General features: G+C 41.1%; 2 protein-coding genes across 2 annotated transcripts in view; both read right to left on the bottom strand.

Moving 5' to 3' along the window:
* Window positions 1-11,427, bottom strand: part of LOC119506769 (phospholipid-transporting ATPase IB-like) — a 215,222-nt gene extending 203,795 nt beyond the window's left edge. Inside the window, exon 1 of the mRNA XM_037799892.1 lies at window positions 11,338-11,427. Coding sequence (XP_037655820.1) covers window positions 11,338-11,427 — 90 coding nt within the window. The remainder of the gene's footprint in view (window positions 1-11,337) is intronic.
* A 344-nt stretch (window positions 11,428-11,771) lies between these two features.
* LOC119506768 (phospholipid-transporting ATPase IB-like) overlaps window positions 11,772-27,830 on the bottom strand; it is a 32,131-nt gene continuing 16,072 nt past the window's right edge. Inside the window, exons 6-9 of the mRNA XM_037799891.1 lie at window positions 25,295-25,393; window positions 17,343-17,388; window positions 16,629-16,669; window positions 11,772-11,881 (exon numbers count right to left, since the gene is read on the bottom strand). Coding sequence (XP_037655819.1) covers window positions 11,870-11,881; window positions 16,629-16,669; window positions 17,343-17,388; window positions 25,295-25,393 — 198 coding nt within the window. The 3' untranslated portion in view covers window positions 11,772-11,869. The remainder of the gene's footprint in view (window positions 11,882-16,628; window positions 16,670-17,342; window positions 17,389-25,294; window positions 25,394-27,830) is intronic.

The raw sequence follows: 27,830 nt of genomic DNA, 5'->3' as shown, positions 1-27,830 counted from the left end.
CATTTGAGCATTAACATGGTGCTAAGTACTGACAATATCAATCTTACAATGGCATGTACTTCCTTGGCATCTAGAAAAACAGGGATCAATATTTTGTATTGAAAAGAAATGATAATATCTTGCTGAGTGGTAGGGACAAGGAGACAAGATTTTTGTTCTTATAATATGAATAAACTGATGATTTCTGTCTTAATTAATAGAGGCATAGATTAACTTATATACTTAAACTTGTTTAAATTAATAAATGAATACTAAATCATACCATTCATATTTAAAATTGATTAAAAATTTAAATCTCTTCAAAGTGAGGAGAGAACATTAAATATTGCAATGTGAGAAGAGTCTGGGCAAGGAGAGAATATCCCACTCCTCATTCAGCTGATCCTTCTTTCTAGACCTTCAATGTTGACTCTACTGAGGAGTCTGCTTCACCAGAGCATAGTCACTGGCATTAGTAAGCTTGAAACAATCTCAGTGATTCAGCAAGAGGGCCAGGAAAGCATGCACAAAAAAGAGAGAAACTGAGCTTTCCTGCCATGTGCACCCCCCCTCAAGGCACCCCCTCCTGTGGCCTCAGACTTCCCCAGAAACTTCCCCAAGACCCATCCAGAAGGTGCCAAGTCAGGCAACGTCCACACTGGTTTTGCAACAATAAAACCTGAGCAAGAGAGAGAAACTGACCTTCAGAGTAAACCTATCAAGATGATCAGGTGCCTAGACATCAGCAAAAAATTACAAGCTATGCTAAGGAACAGGAAGATATGGCCCAAAGGATCTAATTAAAACTCCAGAGGAGACATGGAAATTGAAACAACTAATCAAGATGCTCAAACAAATCTCCTAAATCAATTCAAGGAAATAAAGGAAAATGTGGCTAAAGAGGCAAAGATAGTAAGAAAACAATGGGTGAGCATAAAGAATAATATGAAAGCATGAAAAGAAACATAACAGAAATTATTTTATGATGAAAACACAATAGAGGAGATCAAAAGTACACTAGCAGCATACAATAGCAGATTTGAACAGGCAGAAGAAAGAATCAGTGAACTAAAAGATAGGATTTAGAAATCATACAGACAGAAAAGAACAGAAAAAGTTGAGCAGAGTCAACTGAATTATAGCACAAAGTGCACAAACATACATGTCATGGGTGTCCCAGAAGGAGAAGAGAAGGGAAAGGGGGCAGAAAGAAAAGTTGAACAAATACAGCTAAAATATTCCCAACTCTTATGAAAGATACAAATATACATGGCCAAGAAGTGCAACATACTCCAAACAGAATAAATTCTAACAGACCTACTCCAAGAAACATACTAATCAGAAAGCCAATGCCAAAGATGAACAGAATCCTGAAAGCAGCAAAAGAAAAGCTATTCGTCACATACAAGGGAACCACAATAAGATTAAGTGCCAGTTTCTCAACAGAAACCATGGAGGCAAGAAGGCAGTGATATGATATATTTAAGGTACTGAGAGAAAAATTGCCAGCCAAGAATTCTTTATCTGGCAACACTGTCCTTCAAAAATGAAGGAGAGTTTAAAATATTCACAGATAACCAGAAACAGAAAGAGTCCATTAATGAGACCTGCATTACAAGAAATACTAAAGGGGGTTCTGCTGGCTGAAAGGAAAAGACAGGAAAGAAAGTCTTGGAGGAGAGTGTAGACATGAAGTTTATCCAGTAAGGGTAGCTAAAAGGAGAAAAAGAGAGAAAAAATGATATGAAATAAAAATGAAAGGATAAAATGGCTGAAGTAAATACTGCCTTTACAGTAATAACATTGAATGTTAATGAATTTAATTCCCCGATCAAAAGTCACAGATTGACAGAATGGATTAAAAAAAAAAAAAAAAACAAGATCCAAGTATATACTGCTTATAAGAGACTCACCTTAGACACAAATAGGTTGAACGTGAACAGTTGGAAAAAGATATTCCATGCAAACAGTAACCAAATAAGAGCTAGGATACCTATACTAATATTGGACAAAATAGATTTTAAATGCAAAACTCTTACAAGATACAAAGAAGGAAACTATATATTAATAAAAGGGGAAATCCATCAAGAACAAGTAACAATGATAAACATTTATGCACCTAACCAGGGTGCACCAAAATACATGAAGCAAACACTGGCAAAACTGAAGGTATAAATAGACATCTCTACAGTGATAGTTGGAGATTTTGATATACCACTCTCATCAATAGATAGAATATCTACACAGAGAATCAGTGAGGAAACACAGAACTTGAATTATATGGCAAATTAACTAGACCTAACAGACATGAACAGAATATGGTACCTCAAAACACCAGAATATGCATTCTTCTCAGGTGTTCTGGGACACTCTCCAGGATAGACCACATGTTGGGCCACAGAACAAGCCTCAATAAATTTAAAAAGATTGAAATTATACAAAGTACTTTCCCTGGCCATGGTGGAATGAAGCTAGAAACCAGTACTGGGAGGAGAATTGGAAAGTTCATGGATATGTGGAGGCTGGAAAGCACACTCTTAAACAGTCAGTGAATTGAAGAAGAAATTGCAAGAGAAGTCAGTAAACATCTTGAGATGAATGAAGATGAGAACACACATGTCAGAACTTGTGGGATGATCAAGGGCAGTACTGAGTGGGAGGTTGTAGCCCTGAATGCCTACATTGAAAAAGAAGAAAGAGCTAAAAGCAGACTTAACTGCCCACCTGGAGGAACTAGAGAAATAACAGCAAACTAAGCCCAAAGCAAGCAGTAGGAAAGAAATAACAAAGATCAGAGCAGAAATAAATGAAACTGGGAATTTAAAACAAAACAATATAATTAACAAAACCAAAAGTTGGTTCTTTGAGATCAATAAAATTGACAAACCCTTAGCTACACCGACAAAGAAAAAAAGAGAGAAGATGCAAATAAATAGAACTAGAAATGAGCAGGGGGAACATTACTACTGACACCACAGAAATACAAAAGATCATAAGAGGATGCTATGTACAACTGTTATGTGAATAAGTTAGACAATTTAGAAGAAATGGAAAAATTCTTAGAAACACAGAAACAACCTACACTGCCTCTAGAAAAATAGAAGACCTCAACAGACCTCTTGTAATCAAGTAAAGAGACTAAATCATTCATCAAAAACCTCCAACAAAGAAAACCCCAGGACCAGATGGTCACAGGTATGTTCTACCGATCATTCCAAGAAGAATTAATACCAATCCTGCTCAAACTCTTACAAAAAATTGAGAGGAAGGAACACTACCTAAATCATTCTATGAAGTCAACATCACTCTAATACCAAAGCCAGACAAAGATACTACAAGAAAATTACAAATTTCTCTAATGAATATAGATGCCAAATTCCTCAGTAAAACACTTGCAAATCAAATTCAACCACACATTTAAGAAATTATAGGCCATGATCAAGTGGGTTTTATCCCAGGAATGCAAGGGTGATTCAACACAAGAAAATCAATTAATGTAATACACCACACTAACAGATTGAAGGGGTAAAACCACCTGATCATCTCGATTAATGCAGAAAAGACACTTAACAAAATCCAGCATCCCTTCCTGAAAAAAAAAAACAAGCTGAAAGGCAGGAATAGAGGGAAACTTCTTCAACATAATAAAATGCATATATGAAAAACCCACAGTTAACATCGTACTCAATGGTAAAAAACTGAAAGCTTTCCCTCTAAGATCTAGAACAAGACAAGAATGCCCACTGTCACCACTGTTATTCTACATTGTGCTAGAAGTTCTCACCAGAGCAATTAGGCAAGAAACAGAAATAAAAGGCATCCAAATTGGAAAGGAAGAAGCAAAACTTTCCCTATGTGCAGATGACATGATCCTATATGTAGAAAGTCCCCAAAAATCTACAACAAAGCTACCAGAGCTAATAAGTTCAGCAAAGTGGCAGGGTAACAAATCAACACCCAAAATTCAGTAGTGTTTCTATATGCTACTAATGAGCAATCTGAGGAGAAAATCAAGAAAAAAAATTCCATTTACAATAGCAACTAAAATAATAAAATATCTAGGAATAAATTTAACCAAGGATGTAAAGGAGTTATACACAGACAGGTACAAAACATTGCCAAAAGAAATCAAAGACCTAAATAAATAGAAGAACATTGTGTGTTCTTGGATTGGAAGACTAAATATCATTAAGATGTTATCCTGGGAGAAAGCCATTTTGAAACCAGAACTTTGGAGCTGACACCAGCCACGTGCCTTCCCAGCCAACAGAGGTTTTCCGGACGCCATTGGCCATCCTCCAGTGAAGGTACCCGATTACTGATGTGTTACTTTGGATACTTTATGGCCTTAAGACTGTGACTGTATAGCCAAATAAACCCCCTTTTTATAAAAGCCAATCCATCTCTGGTGTTTTGCATTCCGCAGCATTAGCAAACTAGAACAGATTTTGGTACCAGAGAAGTGGGGTGCTTTTGCTGCTGAGTTTGCAAATACCAAACATGTTGGAACAGCTTTTTAAATGGATAAGGGGAATATTCTGGAAGAATTGTGAGGAGCTTGATAGAAAAGGCCAAAACTGCTTTAAAGAGACTGTTTATGGAAATATGGACTCTAAAGATACTTCTGACGAGGTCTTGAACAGAAATGGTGAATGTGTTGTAAACTGGAAGAAAGGCGATCCTTGTTTTAAAGTGGCACAGAATTTGGCAAAATTGAGTCCTGGTGTTAGATGGAAGGAAGAATTTGAAAATGACAACCTGGAATACTTAGCTGAGATCATCTCCAGACTACATGTGGAGGATATACCCTGGCTTCTTCTTGCAGCTTATAGTAAAATGCGAGCAGAGAGAGATAAACTTAGAACTGAACTCTTGGGTTCAAAGAAACCAGAAGCTGATGGCTTGGAAAATTACGAGCTTCCAGGGGGTGGAATTCCAGAAGCTACAGCCCAATGTGAGGATGTAACCAAACATGGAATCCAGCTGCCATTTCAGTACAAGCCAAGATTGGAGATGGAATTATCCAGAAAGGATTTGTGGAAACTCCTGTTGTCTGATGGCTTTGACCCCTGCATGCTTCATACGAAGCCAACAGAATTTTTGCGAGATCTTTATGGACAGAGCCATTGCTGGTCTAGACTGGAGGAGACAGACAAGGAAAAAATTAAAGGAAAAATCTTTTCAAAGACAGAGCCATGGAGGTTGAGGTCTGGAGTCAGGAGGTCTGGAGCTGGGAGAGCGGAGCAGCCCACATGCATGGAAAGGGTGAGTTTGCCCCGGAGGTCGAGGGCGGGCTTTCCACCTCGATGCTCTAGAAGAGTTTTGCCACCTCAGGTCCCAAAGAGGTTGGAGCACATTCCCAGGGAATTGGGGAGAGCCTGGCTGCCACCACACTGTTCTGAAGGGGTTGAGCGTGTGCCCCGGAGATGGAAGGGAATCCGGGAGCTGCCCCGATGTTTGAGGAGGGTGGGGCCGAGAAGGTGGTCTCCCCAATGTGTGGAAATGTTGGAGCACTCACCTAAGCATTTGGAGAGGAAAGGGCTGCCAGAAAGGCCCTTAGGAAGGGTTAGACTCCCGCTCTCTCAAGCCCCAAGGATGCAACGTCGTTCTGTAAATGACTCTCAGACTTTGAAATCTAATGGAGTTTGTCCTGCAGGTTTTAGGAACTGTTTTGGTCCTGCTAACCCTGTTTTCCTTACTCTTTCTCCTTATGGCAATGGAAATGTTTATCCTGTGAATGTCCCTCCTTTGTATATTGGAAGCATATAACTTGTTCTAAGTCCACAGATCCAAGCTAAAGGAAAAGTATGCCTTAGGACTGACCACGCCTATATTTGATTTTGATGGGATTTTGTACTTAACTTTTGTTACTGAAATGGTTTAAGTTTTTGTGATATTGTGATGAAATGAATGTATTTTGTATTTGGAAAGATATTGTCATTTTGGGGTCCAGGGGGTGGAATGTGCCAGTTTGAATGTATTGTGTCCCCCAACTGCCATTATCTTTGTGGTCTTGTGGGACAGACGTTTTGGTGCTGGTTAGATTTGCTTGCAATGTGCCCCACCCAGCTGTGGGTGGTGACTCTGGTCGGATACTCCCATGGAGGCATGACCCCACCCATTCAGGGTGGGCCTTGATCAGTGGAGCCATATAAAACATGCTGACTCAAAGAGACAGAATGGAGTACAGCTGTGAGTGACGTTTTGAAGAAGAGCAAGCTTGCTAGAGAGGAATGTCCTGGGAGAAAGCCATTTTGAAACCAGAACTTTGGAGCAGACGCCAGCCACGTGCCTTCCCAGCTAACAGAGGTTTTCCGGACGCCATTGGCCATCCTCCAGTGAAGGTACCCGATTACTGATGTGTTACTTTGGATACTTTATGGCCTTAAGACTGTGACTGTATAGCCAAATAAACCCCCTTTTTATAAAAGCCAATCCATCTCTGGTGTTTTGCATTCCGCAGCATTAGCAAACTAGAACAGATGTCAATTCTACTCAATTGATTTACTAATTCAACATAATCCCAATCAAAATTCCAACAGCCTACTTTGCAGAAAGGAAAAGCCAATCATCAAATTCATTTGGAAGGTTAAGGGGTCCTGAAAGCTGTGCCGGTTTGGATATATTATGTCCCCCCAAAAGCCATATTCTTAAATGCAATCTTGTGGGGGCAGATTTATTAATCTTTCTGATCAGGGTGTGACCTCTGGATTGAATGTTTCCCTTGACCCCACCCACTCAGGGTACGTCTTGATTAGTTTACTGGAGTCCTTTAAAGGGATCTCACACAGAGAGCAGAGAGATGAAAATGCCCCAGGACATGCCAAGCCAGGAGACCCAGATGCTTGCTGATGCTTGGAGACACTTAGAGATGAAAGCAGAGGATGTTTGGAGATGCTAAGCTAAGAGATGAATCCCAAAGTTTGCCCTGGATAAGCTAAGAGATGCAGAAGGCCAGAGATATTTTGGAGAAAGCCATTTTGAAATGCAACCTGGGAGCAAAGGAACAGCAGAATGCCGGCCATGTGACTTTCCAACTGACAGAGGTGTTCCAGATGCCACTGGCCATTCTTCAGTAAAGGTATCCTCTTATTGATGCCTTAGTTTGGATACTTTTATGATCCCAGAACTCTAAATTTGTAACCAAATAAACCCCCTTATAAAAGCCAATCCATTTCTGGTATTTTGCATAATGGCAACATTAGCAAACAAGAACAATAGCCAAAAGCATCTTTTAAAAAGAAGAAAGAAGTTGGAGAACTCATGCTTCCTGCCTTGAAAGCATATTACAAAGCTACCGTGGTCAAAACAGCATGATACTTGCATGAGGATAGATATATTGATCAGTGGAATCAAATTGAAAGTTCAGAAATAATTCCTCCCATCTATGGTGGCCAATTGATTTTTGACAAGGCTGCCAAGTCCACTCAATTGGAAAGAACAGTCTCTTCAAAAGTGGTGCTGGCACTGGTGTTAATGGAGGCAATATTCATGATTTGCAATGGGTTGTTGCTGATGTTCTCACAAACATTGAGGACTAACGTTTGGTATGCTGAGCCCTCTATCTTGGTACTTGCTCTTATAAAGCTCATTGATGCAAAGGAGAGGCTAAACCTGCTTATAATTGTGCCTAAAAGTCTGCCCCTGAGTACCTCTTTGTTGCTGAGATGTGGCCCTCTCTCTCTAGCTAAGCTAACTCAGCAGGTAAACTCACTGCCCTCTCCACCATGTGGGACCTGACTGTCAGGGGTGTAAACCTCCCTGGCAATGCAGGACATGACTCCTGGGGATGAACCTGGCCCAACATCATGGGATTGAGAACATCTTCTTGAGCAAAAGGGGGAAGTGAAATAAAGTTTCAGTGACTTGGGAGATTTCAAACGGAGTTGAGAGGTCACTCTGGTGGGCATTCTTAGGTTTTAGTGTATTGGAATAGCTAGAAGTAAATACCTGAGACTATCACACTACAACCCAGTAGCCTTGACTCTTGAAGATGATTGTATAACTATGTAGCTTACAAGGGGTGATAGTGTGATTGTGAAAACCTTGTGGATCACACTCCCTTTATCCAGTGTATGGATAGATGAGTAGAAAAATGGGGACAAAAACTAAGAAAAATAGGCTGGGATGGGGGGCATGATTTGGTTGTTCTTTTTTACTTTTATTTTTTATTCTCATTTCTATTCTTCTTTTCTGGTGTAAGGAAAATGTTCAAAAATAGATTGGAGTGATGAATGCACAATTATATGATGGTCCAGTTAATTGCCCACCATGGATGATTGTATGGTATGTGAAGATATCTCAATAAAACTGAATTTTTTAAAAAAAGTGGTGCTGGGAGAACTGGATATCCCTAGCCAAAAGAATGAAAGAAGACCCCCTCTGGAAACCAGATATCCAATGAGGGTTTAATATACAGAATATATAAAGAAATCCTACAACTCAACAACAACAAAAAAAGACAAACAACTCAATTTTAACATGGGCAAAACACTTGAATGGACATTTTTTCCAAAGAGGAAATACAAATGGCTAAAAATAACATGGAAACATCATCACTAGCCATTAGGGAAATGCAAATCAAAACCACAATGAGATATTATTTCACACCTACTAAAATGGTAAAAAACAAAAACAAACAAACAAACAACAACAAAAAAAAAAAAAACAGAAAACTACATGTGCTGGAGAGGATATGGAGAAATAGAAACACTCATTCACTGCCAGTGGGAATGTAAAATGGTGCAGCCGCTGTGGAAGATAGTTTGGCAGTTCCTCAAGAAGCTAAGTATGGAATTGCCATCTGATCCAGCAACCCCATGACTAGGTATATACCCAGAAGAACTGAAAGCAGGGATGTGAACAGACATTCGCACACTGATGTTCATAGTGGCATTATTCATGATTGCCAAAAGATGGAAGCAACCCAAGTGTCCATCAACCAATGAATGGATAAACAAAATGTGGTATATACATACGATAAAATATTATTCAGGTGTAATAGGAATGAAGTCCTGATGGATGCAACAACGTGGATGGACCTTGGGGACATTATGTTGACTGAAAAAGGCCAGACACAAAGGACAAAAATTGTATGATCTCACTAATATGAACTAATTATAATAAGCAAACTCATAGAGTTAGAATCTTGAATATAGGTTATCAGAGATAGATTGAGGATAGAGAATGGGGAGCTGAGGCTTAATTGGTACAGAATTTCTAATTAGGTTGATTGTAAATGTTAGGAAATGGCTCAAGATGGTAGCACATTATTGTGAGTGCAGTTAGTGCTGAATTATGTGTGTGAATGTGGTTGAATATGTTACTAGAAAGAACACTAGAGGATAAAACACGGGACTGTATTACACAGTGAACCCTGTTGTGGATGATGACTGTGGTTAATAGTACAAATATAAGAATGTTCTTTCATGAACTATAACAAATGCAGTTTGTTACACAGTGTGAGTAATAGGGTGGTGTATGAGAAAAATACACCTAATGCAAACTATGGAGTATGATTAACAGTAACATTTAAATATTCTTTCATCAGTTGTAACAAAATTACCACACAATGCAGTGTCTATAATGGGGGGGCATATGAGAATGCTGTATTTTTTACATGACTTTTATGTAAGCCTACAACTTCTCTGATTAAAAAAAAACAATTATTAAAAAAACATTATGCTAAATGAGAGAAACCAGGCATAAAATACTACTACAATTCCATTTATATAAAATGTAAATATAAATAAATCTATAAAGACCCAATTAGAATAGTGGTTATACAGGATTGGGGAAGGATAGAGGGATTAAGAGGTGACTGCTAAGGAGTATGGGGTTTTTATTTTTGGAATAATGAAGATGTTCTAAAATTGATTGTGGTGATGAATGTACAACTCTGTGATTATACTAAAAGCCATTCATTGTGCACATTGGATGGATGGTATGGTATGTGAATATATCTCAATAAAACTGCTTTAAATATATATATACATATTATATATATACATAATATATATAATACATGGTTACCTAAAATACCTGCTATTAACTAATCACTACAACTATTTTTCCAAACAGTAAATTTTTAAGAGGAAGTATTATAAGGAAGTCTTGGTGTGTGTCTAGGAATTTGGCTAAGATATCTAACATATTGGTGTACAATTTAGTTTGCTCTTCATTTCCTAGCTCCTTCAGGTATAAAATTATGTTGTTGATTTGACCTGGTTGTTCACTTTTGATGTGGGTGTTTATGGTTATGGATTTCTCTGAGCAGTGTTTCATTGTATAGGTATTGATACGTTGTATACTCATTTCGTTTGTCTCAAAGTGTTTTCTAAATTCCCATGTGATTTGTTCCATGACTCATTGTGTTGTTTAATTTCCACATATTTGTGAATTTCCCAGTTGCCCGTCTGCTGCTGTTTTCCAGTTTCATTCCATTTTGGTCAAAGAAGATACTTAAGATTTCAGTGTTTTTACGTATGCTGTGGGGTTACATGTGGTCTAGCCTAGGGAATGTATGGATCTGGTTGGTTTATAATGTTGAGCAGGACCTCTATTTCCTTATTGATCCTTTTTTAATTCTATTTTTATTTTTTCTTTTTGTTTGTTATTTCTTTTTTGTTGGGTTTTTGTTTATTTTTTTCTTTCCTTGTTGATCTTTTGTCTGGCTGTTCTATCCATTCTTGAACTTGGGAGATTGAAGTTTCCATCTACTATTGTGGAACTCTCTATTGCTCCCTTCAATTCTGTCAGATTTTTTGGTGCTCTGTTTTTCCACACATAAGTGTTTATAATCATTATATTTTCTTGATAGATTCATTTTGACATTATTAAATGATTGTTTCACAAAATGGTGAATAAATGAGGCTAACCATTTTTTTTTAAAAGCTGCAATGAGCTCTTATAAATGTAAAGGATAAGTTCAACACTGCGGGGGAGAAAATGTTCACAATTGACATTTGCAACTTATGTAAATAACAGACAGCCCACTAATTTACAGTAAGCTCTTACAAAGCTACAATAAGGCAAGATGAAGCAGTGCAAGTCAAACAACATTGATGTAAAAAAAAAATCACTAACCCATGGGCCTGATGTTAGAGTTGCTTTAAGAGCAGTCATTACCACCTCTTGCAAGCTCTCTTTCTCTTTTTTTTGCCCACAGGACTCCCAAATTAACTTCCTTTTCCTTTTTTAAGTGCCTGATGTTTGGAGTGCTCCACTTGGTTGCACCATACAGGCAGAATAGAAAGGACTCAGGGAAACAAGGCCCCTGGCCTTGGCTGCTCAACCCGTTCCTCCAGTGGAAAGAATTGGGGTAAACTAGCTGTCAGACAGCCACCCCTGCAGCCTCACCTCCACTCCTCCAGCCCCCCCGCCTCCTGTCTGTCGAAGCACCCTGTCGTTTACTGATCCATCTCCCCAGGATTCTGAGTCAGAAGACATGGCTCATTTCTCTCTTAGTCCCAGTGAGAGGAGCAAAAATTAATCGTTATTGATTCACCTTTTTTCTCACTCAGGGAAAAAAATATTGGTTAAAATTAGAAGTCAAAAAATTCTTATAGTTAGCTTTCAAAGGGATTTTACACTGGTCATCAGTGAATTGTTGATGAGGGCAAAGTCAATATCTAGCCCTGAGCATGCCTTTTACTTATATTCCAGGGAAAAATGGTCATGGCACTATACCCTGCGATAGTCACGATATGAAGGCTGACTTGTGCACTTAACAGAGTCCGTGAAGTATCTTCTTTAAGTCTTGTAAGCAACAGACAGGTAACAGAGGTAATTTAGACAGTGTAGTCTTCTAACCAGACAGACTTGGGTTCAAATCCCCTTTTCCCCACTTTGCTGTGTGATCTTGAGCAAGCTACTTATTCTCTTTGATCCTCTATTGCTCCATCTACAAAGCAGGGATAATATTACAATTCTTGATGACTTGTTTCAAAGAAAAAAAAATCTGCAAATTTAAATATATTCCAGGTACTTATTATTTTTTTTTATTTTATTTTGAAATAAAATTCAAAGTTATAGGAACAGTTGCAAAAACAATACTAACCCCATACAAAGAATTCCATCATACCCTGACCCCCTCCCCCGATAGCTCAATCCACCAACTTTAACATGCTGTCACATCGCTATTTCTTTCCCTCCCTCCCTATCTATCATCCATCATCTATTGCTCTGTCTTCTGAACATATGAGAGCTAGCTGCCCACATCCTTGAACAAACACTATAATTCACATATACACTTCCCATGAACAAGAACATTCTTTTATGGAATCCCATTAAGCACAGCTAAGAAGTACAACAGGTTCAACAATGATACAATGCTTACATTCTATATTTCCTTTACCTTATGTCTCAACTGTGTCCCTTTGAGCCTCCTTCCTCTATCCTCTAATTCCATCCAAGTTCATCCTTGGCATTCAATCATCTATTTAGACTGTCTTTTTTTTTTTTTTTTTTCAGTTGTGGGAACATATATACAGCCTAAATCTTCCCATTCCACCCCCTCCCTAGCATTCCATTAGTGGGATTAATCACCTTTAGAATGTTGTAATGCTCTTTCCCACTATCCATTACTAGAAATTTCCCTTCACCTCAAACAGCAACTCCACCCTCATTTCTTAACTCCCCATTGCACCGTCCCCCATTTCTCCTAACCTGAACTCTAGAATTCATCTCTATGGTTACAGTCTCTGATAGTTTCTTTGTGTTTGCTGTGGGGGTTAAAATTAACCTCTTATATCCATAACAATCTTGTTTTTCTTTGATACCACCTCCACTTCAATAGGACACATAAACTATGTTCCTATACTGCTCCATTCCCCCACCTTTATATAGTTGTATAAAATTACCTATTTTACATTGAGTTCAAAACCACTGATTTGTCATTAGGGTTTGTGTAATTTATATCACGTAGGAAGTAAATAGTGGAGTTACAGTTCAAAAATTATTGACTTCTATTTGTATTCCATTGTGGTTGGAGAAAGAGCTTTGAGTATATTCAATTTTTTTTTTTTTTTTTTTAATTTTTTGAGGCTTGTTTTATGTCCCAGCTTATGGTCCCTTCTGGAGAAAGGTCTGTGATCACTAGAGAAAAATGAGTGTCCTGGTGCTTTGGGATGTAAGGTACTATATATTTTTGTTAAAATTCTCTATATCTCTTTCTTCTTTCTGCTGTTTCTCTGTTGGTAGGGTTCCCTTTAGAATCTGAAGTAGGGCAGGTCTTTTATTGGCAAAGTCTCTCAGGATTTGTTTGTCTGTGAAAATTTTAAGCTCTCCCTCGAATTTGAAGGAGAGTTTTGCTGGATAAAGTATTCTTGGTTGGAAATTTTTCTCTCTCAGTATTTTAAATATGTCATGCCACTGCCTTCTCACCTCCATGGTGGCCACTGAGTAGTCACTACTTACTCTTACGTTGTTTCCTTTGTATGTGGTGAACTGCTTTTCTCTTGCTGCTTTCAGAACTTGCTCCTTCTCTTCAGTATTTGAGAGTCTGATCAGAATATGTCTTGGAGTGGGTTTATTTGGATTTATTCTATTTGGAGTTCGCTGGGCATTTATGCTTTGTGTATTTATATTGTGTAGAAGGTTGGGGAAGTTTTCCCCAACAATTTTTTTGAATACTCTTTCTAGACCTTTACCCTTCTCTTCCTCTTCTGGGACACCAATGAGTCTTAAGTTTGGACGTTTTATTTTATCTATCGTTTTCCTGAGATCCATTTCGATTTTTTTTATTTTTTTCTCCATTCTTTCTTTTGTTCTTTCATTTTCTGTTCTGTGGACTTCTAGGACACTGAGATGTTGTTCAGCTTCCTCTAGTCTTGTATTGTGGATATCCAGAGTCTTTTTAATTTGGTCAACAGTTTCTTTTATTTCCATAAGATCTTCTATTTTTTTTTATTTAGCCTTGCAATGTCTTCTTTATGCTCTTCTAGGGTCTTCTTTATGTAGCTTATATCCTGGGCCATGGTCTTCTTGATGTCCTTTAGATCCTTTGCCATGTTTTCGTTCCTCGATTGTGTTTCTTTGATTAATTCTGCGAGGAACTTCGTTTCTTCTGATAACTTGATTTGTGTGTTTGGAGTTGGATTCTCCATATCATCTGGTTTTATCATATGCATTGAGATTTTCTGTTGTTTTTGGCCTCTTGGCATTTGCTCTGCTTGACAGGGTTCTTTTAATTTGTAAAAAAAAAAACCTATCTAATTTTTCAGAAACACTGTTTGGTGACATACACTTTCTCTAACTAACCAGCAGATGGCGTCTGTGAGTCACCTACACCTCTCAAGTCAGTTCTCCACCTTGTCCCCACATTATATGGGGAAACAATTCTTGTGGGGTCCAGCCGGAGAACTTAGCCCAGGTGTGTTGCTGGAGCTGTCCGCCCTGAATGTGGGGCGCTTGTATGGGTGGTCAGGGAGGAAGGACTGCTTCAATATTCAAATCCCCCCGGTTCCCGGAGATTCAAGGCCGCCGCAAGAGTCCAAGCCTTCATTTCATTTCAGCCCCAGCCCCTCTCTCTCAATGTCCCACAAACCACCGGACTTGGCGTAGTGTCTCTGGGGTCTCCAAGCAGGTCCCTCCGCCCAGCCGTGATCCTCCAGGACCTCTGCTGAGGTAATGCTGTGCTACGTCATCAGCGCACGCCGTCCCTCAAGGGAAGCCCGGGGCCACTGGGCCATGCCAGCTCGCTTTCAGCCTGATGCAAAAATGGCCGAGTGGGGCATCTCCACACCCCACTCCTCGCACAGTTCCTCCTTCCCAGCTCCGGGACAACTGGCGGGGCTCTGGGCTGTGGGCACAGCCCCAGGCAGGAGTTTATCCAGCCCTCCCAGGAGCAAGCTGCTAGCCGCGGGAATTCTTTCAGCTTCTGGCTCTCTGCTCCATTCCCCCGGCCCCAGGGATATCTGCAGCAGGCTATCTTCCAGGCCAGACACCGAGAGGCCAGCCCAGCCCCCTCTTGCTATGTTTTACTGCGTGTTTCCCACGATCACACCTGCAGCCGCTCCTGGCTTTTCCCCTTTTTCCTTTTTTTTTTTTTTTTTTTTAATTAAAAGAGCCCGTTGGTCTCCAGACGCCAAACTCTGGCTTCCCTGGATTGCTGCGCAGCTACGGGACTTCCAGCCAGCTTACTCACTTGTTTCAGAATGCAGACTCTCAGTTTCACCAAGTATATAGCCCCTGGGAACTAGGAGATCTCCTCGAGCTGGCACATCGCTGTAACCGGTATTCTGGGTCACTCTCTGGTCCTTATCTAGTGTTTTCCACGGAGGTGTTCCTTAGCCCTGTCTCACCTAGCCGCCATCTTGGTTTCTCTCCAGGTACTTATTATTGAATTAAAAGTAAATAAATTAAATTAAAAATATAAAACTAAATAAATAACTGATGGGTCCAAGAAGAAATGACAATGGTAATAAGAAAATATTTCAAACCAAACAGTAATGAAAATGACATATTTTATAACTTTAAAGAGGCATGTGCTTTTCACATTTTAGCATCTCTCAAATTGGGATTTTCTCTAAGTGATGGCAGCTGTCTCACAATTGCTGTCATGAAAGGGGCCACAGTGACATAGCTGTCATTGTCTGGGCATGTGCAAATAGCAAAAGCATCATTGTAAAAACTTGAACAGTGGATATCAGAGGTTTGAGAGAAAATCCCAGACAGTAGTGGAGCACTCCTTTAGCCCCAGGAACCAAATGGTCTGGGTGCTGCATAAAATTTCTCTAAGGATTCTTTTAAGAAATGCTGCATCACCAATATCCCAGTGGCACAGGATAATATTGTACAGAAAAGGAAAGACATAAAGACTTGTGACCAAAAGGTGATTTGGAGAATCAGACTTTGAATGCGAAGAGACTGCAGAAAAACCAAAACCAATTTATTTCACTTACATGTACATAAAAGTGATATATAATAAAAATTATATTGAAGCCTCAATTTCTCCTTAAGTATCAAATAAAAATTCTAAGTGATGAGAAAAATCACAGCTTAATTGGCAGTGACTTTTTTTCACAGAGGTAAGCAAACTAATGATGTATCCTTAGATTTAATGAAGCATCTTAGAGTTGATGAAATACGGAAGCACATATAAAAACTTACAGGATGCAGATACAACAGTACTTAAAAGAGAAATTATAGCTTGTGTGTGTGTGTGTGTGTGTGTGTGTGTGTGTGTGTGTGTGTGTGTGTTTATCCCTCAACTCCACACTTACAAGAAACCATGTATAAAAATCAGTTCCCTGCTGTGCTTGAATACTCTGGCTGACCAGCATAACTCTCTCTTACTTAAGTAAGCAATAAATTCAGCTTTGTGTTTTTGTTTCACTGTTTGGGGTCCATTTGGGGTTTTGTGTGCTTGTTTGGTCTCTTCCTTCGACATAGGAATAACACTGCTCTAAATGTTTTAGACTCTGTAGGCATAATTTAGAATATACAGAAATGATGCAGGAATATACATCCAAATTATGTACAGTATCTAGAAACATCCAGGTCTTAAAACTTTTATCTAATGTAAATAACAGTGGACCTCAGCTCTAATTGAAAGCAAATTTTTAGGATGGAATCAACCCTCACAAACAGAACTTCTCAAACCAGTTGGGAACTACAGCACCTGAATTATCTTTAAAATACATTCTTACCTCACTCCACATAATCATTTTCCATGTATCGTGTCTTAACACTGAAAAAGAAACAGCTGTGTATTAACTGCAATTTACTGAATCAGGTAAAATCCAAAATAAGAAAAGATATCTTTTCATAAAGACAAGATGGATTTCTGTATAAAATGTTATTTCTGTTCACACTGCAAGAGTATATATAAATTGTGCTCAAATATACACTACACCAAAATGGAACAATATATAATGTAAAATAATGTTGTCTGACTAGTGTAATATAATGATAGATTGATAGATAGATGATATCTTAAGTCTTTTCTAGTCCTAAAGAGTGAAGTTTACTGTTACATGCTAAAATATTGGTTGATGGCCTGAAAAGCAACACGATGTATTTCTAATCAATCACAAAGCTAGCACATATCAAAACTGGAGGATTACGAGAGAATATGAACCTATTATGTAATGCCCAGTCCTTTTATAGACATAAGAATTGCCCATATCTTTTGTATTCCATCTTTCTCATCTCTTTTTCTTCTTTTATTCTAATTAGCATAATTATTGATTCTAATATATGGAACTGAATTTCCTTCTGATTTTTGTTCTTTGTTTCTGTATGTCTCTAAGTATTCTATAGTATATTTCTCTTAAATATTACAAAACATATGACATGTACTACTCACTGAATTTGGATATTTGCTTATAGAGAGGGGATAAAAGCTAAAGCTAATATCTTACCTGCTGCATTCTTTGAATTAACTAATTTGTCTGCCAAATATCGTTTCTGTTACAGAAAAAAAAAATTCCATTACACCAAAAGTTCAAAATTAATAATTACAATTACAATACAAGTCATAGTCAGCTTAAGAAAGAATAGAGGCATCACAAAGCTAATTGTAGGGTCCTTTTTGTCTATAGTTGGTTTCCATTTTGTTTTGCCCTTACATGATGCTGGGGAAGTCATGAACACACTTGCAACCATCTCTCAGCCCTCACCTACCCCCTCCTTTCCCCCTCTTGCTTGTTTGCATGCAGGTGTTTGCTATGTTTCCATTGTTACTTGTTGGCAGGCAGGTATTTGTTATGTTTCCATTCATGCTTGTTTACATGCAGGTGTTCCATATGTTTCTATTTAGCAAGAGACCACAGGCAGCCAGAGGAGATGTTAAATCTTCACCAGCCCCAGCTGCTTGCCAGGGCACAAAAGTTGCTCGTTGGCAGGGTCCCCTCCCCCTTGAGTTCATCACTTGGGCAGTGCAGGTGTCCCTCATCTCCACTGTGAAGGAAAGCAGGCAGAGCTGCCAAGCAGTTGGCTTCTCTGGAGAACTAGCCACAGTAGCACTTCTTCCCCTGCTCTTTTGGACCCTTTGTGTGGTGGAAGTAATGATGCAGTCATTTTCTGTGAGTCTCCATTGTGCCTGAACCTGTGTTCCCACGACACAGCTTATAGCAACTCACTCCTCAGGATTCTGGCACAGCAAGAAGGGTGCTTAGGGAAGTATGGAGTGGGCTGACTTTTTTGATGATTCTTTTCATCACTGTTGCATTCCTTTGGCTATATGCCATCTGGAGCATTCTGGTCAACACAGGACTTACGGTTCTGTAAGCCAAACTAAAGGGTGGCCCCTACCCTACCAGCCTGGGTAGAGGTACCAAGCCACAGCAGGGGACCTACAGCATGCTGTCTCTGTCCTTTGGGGGGAGGACTGCAATAAATGGGATTTTGAGAATCCCCCCAGGCATGCCATGGAGTTGGCTAGCTGATTCCACAGTGAGATCAATGAGGGAGGCTTCCACCATTCAGCATACACTCCCTAGCTCGTGGTCTCTTCTATCTGGTCTCATTCTACCTGCATCCAGACTACCCGGGATGAAGTTTAGGTTAGTGTGAGGCTAGTTCATATTCAGGAGACTCTTAGAACTGAAGATGGGGACCTGGCTGTGAAAATGAAAGCATGAGATTTTACAAAGAAGGAAATCCAGTATACGAAAAGCCTCAAGAAGATCTCCCCCTGTGGCTGTCCTGACTTTACAATGAGTGTGCCACTACCATCCTGATCAACCAGGCTGAACGGAGGCATGTTGGCTGCCTTGCATCATCAAACCCCATCCTACAACAAACCCTTAGTGGGCTGGAGTTAAGGGAGGAGGAGGTGGGCGATGGGGAAGGAACAGTTGACAGTGTAACTGCTCCCACTCCACAGTCACAGCCTCTGTTTGACTGGATCCTTCAGGGAGTTAGACAAGCACAACCCTGCTCTGGTTGACCTCCCCCAAATTCCAACTAAGCCTTTGATTAATGAAGAGGAAGCTGTGGTCACACTGCCAAAACTGGGCATTGGTGTGTTGATATTCCACCCCCACCAGAGAGATTTAGCCTCTCACCAGATTCCCATTTCGCAGCAGGACACTGATGGTCTTATTAGAAAGAGGTCCCATGAATGGGGGCAACAAGCTAGTTCTCTTCACCCCAGGTCTTCCTCTGGGAGACACAATTAAGTGGGTTTGTTGTACCCTCCCTGGTATAGGGCAAGGAGGGTGGCCTTGAGGACAGTGGCCACCATGGTAACTGACCAAGGAACCAGACCAGAGGGCAGTAGGCACCTGCCTGTTAATCCAGCAAATCATGAGACCCACACAATGGGTCAGCAGCCACCCCTTCCTCTCAGGGCCCCCACTGACCAAGTTATGTTCGTATGGCTACTAGAGCAAGGGGTCCCAAAGGACACCATAGATGGGATCTCCAATGGGGAACTTTGGGAAAAATATAAACTAGAAAAAGGGCCACAAGCTCAAGAGGGACAATCTGCCCCTGCCCGATCCCCTCCCCACAATCTCGGATATGGTCAGTAGAGGACAGGGAGACTCCTGAATGCCTCTTGCCAATCCTTTGGGCCCTGACTGAGGAGTCTGGCCCCAGGAAGGACCTCTTTACCCAGACTCACCTAAGGGTGAGGCCAAGGGCCTTGTCCACCCCCCCAGGAACCAAAGGCCATACACTCCAGTGCATGTACAATTTGGGGGCAGTGAACAAACCTTTATGGTGCTTTTTGGATACAGATGCCCAGATTACCATCATTCCAGGAGATGCAGAGGGGAGGAGGTGACAAATAACATTGGGAGGTTTCAGGTATTCCCTATGGGTATGGTGACAGGAGGTTACTGCTACCCTGTGGACTGATCCCTTTGGTCCCTTGGACACCCCTGTCATCATGTTTCCCACCAGGAAATTCATTATAGGGATTAACATCCTATACCACTGCACATCCTAGCAACAGTTGTGGGGAAATGTTCCTCTATGAGAGCAAATTCTGGCCGTAACAGTTGGGTGAGTGAGGGACTGCACACTCCCAGTGCTCCCATCCCCTTGCTGCATTGTCCAACAGTGGCAATGCCACTCCCTGCTGGGGAAAATGACATTACAGAACTCAAAAAGGACCTACTATCCATAGGTGTTCTCCAGCCCACCATCTCCGCCTGTAATTGCCCAGTGTGGCCAGTGAAAGAAGCAAGTGGAACACGGTGGCTGCCCATAGACTATCAGCACTTGAATGCAGAAGTGCCCCCTTTGGCACCCACAGTCCCAGACAAAGTGACTCTCAAAGAAGCTATTATGGCCTCCACTGGCATTTGGCATGTGGTTGTTGACCTGGTAAATGCCTTTTTTCCCATTCCACTCTGGGAGGAGGACCAAGATCAGTTTGCTTTCATGTGGCAAGGCCCATCATATGCCTCCACTGTACTGCCACAGTATTTAAATTACCCACTATCTGCCACCAGTGATGGGCCAGGAATTGAGTAAGCTGCTCCTGCCTAAAGGGCTTCAAGTGTTCCAGTATATTGATGATATTATGTTGGTGGGCCAGAGCAAGAAGCAAACTACACAGGGATTTCATGCATTGCTAATTGGACTTAAACAGTCCATAAATCCCAACAAGATACAAGGCCCACCCCAGCAGTAAATGGGCTGTAGCCCAGAGCCAGATCCCTGAACTGACACTGGACAAATTACTGTCCCTGAAGTCTCCAACCTCCAAAAAGGAGCCTGGTGAACTGTTGGGGCCTATTTGCATATTGGCTCCAGCATATTCCTCATCTCAGTATCATCTTGGCGTCCCTGTATCCGTGACATGAAAAGCAGATACTTTCCACTGGGGAACAGAGAAGGAGCAGACCCTGAAAGAGGTGAGAGTGGCTGTTTCAGCCAACCTGCCTCTAGAACCTTTGGAGCTTGGCTCTTTGTTCAAGCTACAGCTTTCTGCCACCCAGACCCACACCAACTGGTCCCTCTTGCAGAAAGAGGGAGCAACGGGAACTTGGAGACCCCTGGGTTTCAGGACCAAGAAGTTCCCACACACAGCCCTGTGCTACTCCCTCTTTGGGAGGCAACTTATGGCATGCTATTGGACCTCGGTGGAAATGGAAAGGATTACTGAGTGCTCCCAGGTCCTTCTGAGGCCATAAATCCCTACTATGTCCTGGATCTTGTATAATCAGAACGTCACACAAGCAGCACCCAACAGAGCATTATCAAATGGAAATGGCATGTTCAAGATCCTGCTCAGCTGGGCCCCCAGGAAGTGACACTTACATGAGCAGATGACAGAGGTTCCTCTCAACAATGATCCTATCATTCTATCATTATACAAGATGAGGGCCCTTCTCTCCTTGCAGTGGTTTCTTAGGGACCCCAGGCCAAAGATGCCCCATCAGTTGCTCAGTGCTGGCTCACTGATGGATTGGCCAAGCTGAAGCCTTCAGGTGTCCATTGAGTAGCAGCCATTGTTTCCCTTACCTCAGCAGACTATATACCACTCTGGCACCAGAAAAAGTGCCCAACGGGCCAAACTGTGAGCAGTCCTCTTAGCCCTGGAACACTCAGACCCAAGCACCCCCATGTACCTGTCTACTGACTGATGGGCCATCGCCAACGGCTTAGCAGTCTGCTCATGTCTGTGGAGGGAACGTGACTGGAGAATCAAAGGTTCCCTGGTATGAGGAAAGGACATTTGGAAACATTGGCAACATGGAAAGGCACCATCTACCCATGCTGATGCACATGGCAACGGCCATATCTTTATGAGCATCACTGGAATGACCTAGCAGATAAAAGATGCACCAAGCTGCTTTTTACCCCTGATGAGACTAGAGATCCTCCTAGGAAAGAGGAATAGAATGAGCCCTGCTCAGAGGATGAGGACAGTGAACCTTGATGACATCTATGAAATAGCTGAACTTTCCATGGCTGCTTCTGCCATCAGGTGGATCTACCATCAAAGTGCACATGAAAATTCCAATACCATGAAATTATGAGCCCAAGAACACAGAGTACCTTTCTCATTAAAAGAAGCCCAACCTGTCATTTACCAGTGTAAGAGATGTCAACTACAAGCCGGAGCCCATAAAAGGCATTTAGGGGCTATTCTCAGAGGGGATGCATCAGGCCACTCATGGAAAGTAGACTATATCAGCCCTCTCCTGTCATCCCAAGGTGTGTCCTACACCTTGGTCATGGTGACACCATTCAGACCACGGCCTTACCTTTCCAGCTCATTGTGTGGACTGGGTGCATACATGGGATTCCTTGGAAAAGTGGTTCTGCCACCCATTCTGGTACCCAGGTGACATCTCCTCTGACCAAAGATCACACTTTACTGTACAATCTACTCAACAGTGGGCCCAGACTCATGGAATTAGATGGACCTTCCACATCATCCACCACCCACTGGCACCTAGCATTGTGGAGAACTTTAATGGCCACCTAATAAAGGAACTTTGGCATCTACACCTTAAAAACTCTTACTTGACAGACTGTCCACCTTACTCAGGCCATTTGGAAGCTGAACCCAGCAGTTCCCTGGAAGGGAAACACAGCCTTATCCCCCTTCATAGCACAGGGAGGAGATGAAGGTCAGGGAGAAACCCAGACTTTACCATTCATCTGCCCCTATACCCATAAAGATGAGGATTGGGCCCAAAAGGAGGACCAAGGACACACCACTTGGGACTCTCCTTTTCAGCCACTATCAGATCAGGGGATCAACCCACTTTTTACCCCGTTTCACACTCCACACAAATCCTAGAAGAGGAGGAGGTTAGGGCCACAACCACACAGAGGGGTAGGATAATGGAAGTGGACCTATAAGTTCCTAACACGCTGTGTGACAATCTAGTGGGTTGGACCAGCAGAGCCTGACACACGCATACTAGAAGTTACTGGGTGGCACCTACCCCTAATTGGGCCACCAGTCCCCTTGGGAACAGTCATGGGATACATTCAAGGAGTACTGACAACTCCCATCTATCAGGAAGAGGTGGAAGTGGGTTAGAAGATATGAGTAGGGCACTCAGATCAATGGGAAAGAGGTGAAGTTATAGTTCAAGGCAAGGAAGAGACAGACTGGGGGGGGGGGGGCATAGATAAGTCGAAAAAAGTGTCTTCCATAGGAGGCAGTTGCACAACCATGCTGCTGGGACTGGTTGCTGCCCACCCCCTCCTGTTTCTGAAGATTTGGTCCCATGGCAACCTGGCAGGAAACACCTTCATTCAGCTGACCCAGGCCATCCAGTGGCAGGGAACCTGACCAACTTCTGTATCTGCCCTCTGACCCCTCTCGCTCCCCCTTCTTTGCTGGATCCAGATTGCCACCCAAGGAGCTGACTTCTCCTGCCTTGCATTTGTACTGACATCAGGAAGTCCTTCATCTACACCTTGTGACAAAGATAATGACAAAGACAATTGCCGTTGTCTGTGTACCCTTCTTCCCCACGCCCCTGGACAACCTTCCAGGATGCAACAATTTCTGATACAATGAAACTGGCACATGACTCCATCATCTTTCCCTGAGTTGACCAGTGCCTCTCCAGGGCTTATCTTCCTTTGCGGAGGAAACAAAAACCCACCTGTTGGGCCACTCCCTGCACAGGTCATTAGACAGATGGCATGATGCACTCTCAGATTTCTGACTGTCGCCTTAAACAAGCCCCTTGGCTACAAAGTGTGCAAATAGATTCTATGTGGGACCTCTTCCGCTGATTCCTGGGGGACCGGGGTGCATGGATGGATCATTACTCCAGACAGGCCTGCTCACCCTGCTTGGAATAAGGGTATGCATTAAGAATCATCACAGCCCTCCTAGTGTGCGTAGCTGCTGGTTCCCAAACTTTTACGGTCAACATTGTTGATAGCTATGGGACGATAGGCATAACCCATTTCCACCTTCATGTCTGAGGTGAGAGGTGGGTTTGTGTTGTAAAAGCTAATGTGGAGAACTATAGGCAAGGCCTGGTCAAAAGGCTGAGGGGTGGACTGCTGGGAAAGTCACAGACACATTCAGCGGCCGTCTCCCAGCCCTTGCCTCCTCTTCCCCTTTCTCCCTTGTACTTGTTTGCATGCAGGTGTTTGGTGTGTTTCCATTTGTGCTTGTTTGTTGGCAGGTGTTCAGTATGTTTTTACTTCTCAAAAGACTGCAGGCAGCCAGGGGAGACATTAAGTCTTAACTGACCCCAGATGCTCGCCAGGCCACAAGGGTTGCTCATTGGCAGGGCCCCCACCTCCTGGAGTGTATAAAAGCCCAGCAGGGCACGCAGAGCTGCCAAGTAGCTGGCTTCCCCAGCAGACTGCCCACAGTGGGGTCTCTTCCCCTGTTCTTTTGGACCCTTGGTGCTGTGTGAGCGATAGCAGGTCATTTGCCGGGAGTCAGCCTGTGTTCTCATGATGCACCATATAGCAACTTGCTCCACACATGACTCTCTGAATTTGATGTGACCTATGGGAGCCAGTATAGCAAAGTGGTTAAATGTGTAGACTCTGGAGCCAGCTTGCTTTGGGTGACATCCTAGTTCTGCCCCTTTCTAATGCAGTCTTGGCAAGTCACTAAAGTGTCTATACCTCAATTTAATATCTATGCATTTGGATATCTATAGTACAGCACCTAGTGCATAATTGCTAATTAAAATGTTAGTATATTATATGGTGCTTGAAATGATGATATTTGGTTAAAAATATGTAATTAGCGATTCTGGATTTGGCCCCAACTTAACCTAAGACTTTTGAATAAGTTTGAAAAATTCTTTCATATTATACAACAACCAAAAGGCCAAAAACTGAATACTTTTTGTTGGTGACATATCTTTATAGCATAGTAGGAATCAGTCAGAAGGGTATGGATAATAATAGCAAGCTATTTGGGAAAATGAACATTAATACTGTGAGTGAAGAGGAAAGGGACTCCAATAAAGTGACCCAGGCATAGCAGGTAGGGTGAAAGCAAATGGAAATCAATATTCAATATCTCCCTTCTCTTCCTTCACTACTAAAATCAGCAGGCTTCTATGAACTTGTGCTTTGTAGAGTACTCTCTAAAGGATAAATGAAACCACAGCACAATCTGTGTACACAGGCCTTTTAGCAATAGAAAATGTTCACCTATAGGCGATTTATGTCCCCAAAAATACCATGATAACTCTTAATATGGCTATTTAGTCCTGTTAGTCTCTAAAATATGTAAGCCAAAGAGTATAAAACTCAAAATTTGAAACCCCAAAACTTTAATTCATCTTCACAGCAACTATAGAGTTAAAGAATTATATCAGTTCCAACCAACCACCTAAAAAAAGAGGAATAAATATACCTTTTATAATAATGCAGTAGTTTTGAGAGCAATTTAATTATCTAACAGTAAACTTACATAGTCTTCTACAATTTCTTTGATGCCTGAAATTGAAAGGATAATCATCAAAGGCAACAGAGTTGTATATTTTCCTGTTGGAGACACATCTGGAATTTGCTGCAAAACAATCAGAGTTGTGCTATTAATTTTATGATAAATCCCTATTATATTTTGCTAAACTCAAAGTCACACTACTAGTGGCATGCTACAGGACAGGAAAAAAATAGATGCATTAAATTAAAAAGGGGAGAGGACTCAGTAAATCATAGCCCTCACTAGAGTGTGACACCAAATATTACATCTGGAACAGCTACTTAATAACACTAAATTTAGTGTTAATAAATAAAGCTTAATAATATTATATGAGCAATAATGTAAGTAATGATTATATATGATTATATATAATGATTATATATAACTAATAAAACTTAAGAAATTACAACCCCTTAATAAAACTTCAATCAATTATATCACCTTCATCATAGGGTAATTATATTTTGAAAGAAATCATTCAAAGCCTAAATATTAGTTTAAAATAGCATCTTTTAAAAACAGTTGAATTCAGATGCTCAGCCATCTTTGCTGCCCCTCACTTCTCTTTGATGTAGAGGGAAATTTTTTGGAAACTCTGTAGAATAATATTTCCTAGAATCAGATTATTTGTGGATAGTGCTCTCAGGCTACCCCCTCCCCACCACTTAAAATATGATAAATAAAGTGATTGAAACTGAGGATGTGGTCGTTTTTTGACGGATGCAAGGTTAGGCGGGGTCCTGGATTTGACCCTTGAACTTTCGATATTTAGTTAAATCCTTAGGCCTGTGTTTCCAGCCTTTTGTATATCTTTTGTTTCTGTCCCTCTTCTGCTTTTCCCTGCAGTGCACCTCCAAGCTGGTCTCTGCACCCCTGGGCCCCGTCCCTGGTCTTTTCCTCATTTAAGATTAACCAGGGAGACTTCTGGGGGAGATGGCAGAGCAGGGAGCTCCAGGACTCAGACCTTCCACCAAAACAGCTATTAAACATGTGACAACATGGATGACCTTGAGGACATTATGCTGAGTGAAATAAGCCAGACATAGATGACAAATATTGTATGATCTCACTCATATGAACTAATTATGTTAAGCTAACTCATAGAGTCTTGAATGTAGTTTACCAGGGATAGGCTGGAGGTAGGGAATGAGGAGCTGATGCTTACTTTGTACAGAATTTCTATTTAGGTTGATTGTAAACATTTGGAAATGGTGGGGATGATAGCACATTATCATGAGTGTAATTAACAGCTCTGAATTATGTGTGTGAATGTGGTTGAAAGGGGAAGTTTGGGGTTGTGTATGTTACTAGAATGAAAATTAGAAGACAAAACATGGAACTGTATAACACAGCGAACCCTGTTATGGATGAGGGACTGGGGTTAATAGTACACATATAAGAATGTCCTTTCATGAACTATAACAAATATATGATAAAAATAGGGTGGCATACACCTAATGTAAACTATGGACTGTAGTTACTAGTACTATTTTAATATTCTTTCTTTAGTTGTGACAAAGGTACCACACTAATGCAAAGAATCAACAAATGGGGGGTATATGGGAATGCTGTATTTTTTACAGATCTTTTCTGTAAACCTACAACTTCTATAATTAAAAAAATAGTAATAATAGTTTTAAAAAAACATTATGCTAAGTGGAAAAAAAAATTGAACCAGAGCTGGTCATTTCGCCAGGCAACTTATACCCGCCCCTGACTTCCCACTGCCTGTAGGATAAAGTCCAAACTTCTCAGTGTGGCACAGTAAACTCTAAAACCTGGCGTCAGCTTACTCCTTTAGCTTATTTTCTGCCTTACCTTCTGCTCAAGGAATAAATTTTTTTACCGTTTTGGTAGTACATTATGTACTAGAAAAAAATTTTCATACTTTAAATTTGTATTTTATTTATTTTTGAATGAGTAATACATTTATGTATTTTACAATTCAAAATGTATAAAAGGCTTCACAGTGAAAAATTTAACTCTCTCTCCTGTCCTCTGGTGACCTGGGTCCCCTCCCCAAAGGCAACCAGTATTTCTAGTTCCTCACCACCGACTCTCCCCTGCTATGCCCTGGCTCCTGCTGTCCCCTGCATCTGAATGCCTTCTATTCCTGGGCCCATCAGTTTACCTGGCAAGCTCCTCCTCCCATAAGATTAGGCTCAAATGTCACCTCTTTTTAGTAGCTTTGCCTGAACCACTCTCCTCCAAGCCCAAAGCAACCTGCGCTCCTCTAGCTCTTTATAAATATCTCCTAAAGAACTTCAGTGCTAGACTCAGCAGTCCAAGGCAGGAACCAAGTCTACTTATTCATCCCTGAATTCTTAATTCTCTGCCCAGAGTTTGTTTCCTACTATGTGGCTTCTCTAAATGTTGACTGAGTCAAATTCTTCCATTTACGGTCAACTAACACATTTGTTGAATTCTTATCCCAAAACTTAGCAGCTTCCTAGACACTGTTTCTGTTCTTAAGGAATGTTTAGTTTGCCAGGAGAAATAACACTGATGATAACATAGCACA

Source organism: Choloepus didactylus, chromosome 12 (assembly GCF_015220235.1).
Source record: "Choloepus didactylus isolate mChoDid1 chromosome 12, mChoDid1.pri, whole genome shotgun sequence".
NCBI lineage: Eukaryota > Metazoa > Chordata > Mammalia > Pilosa > Megalonychidae > Choloepus > Choloepus didactylus.
This window is presented reverse-complemented; position numbering and strand designations above follow the sequence as displayed.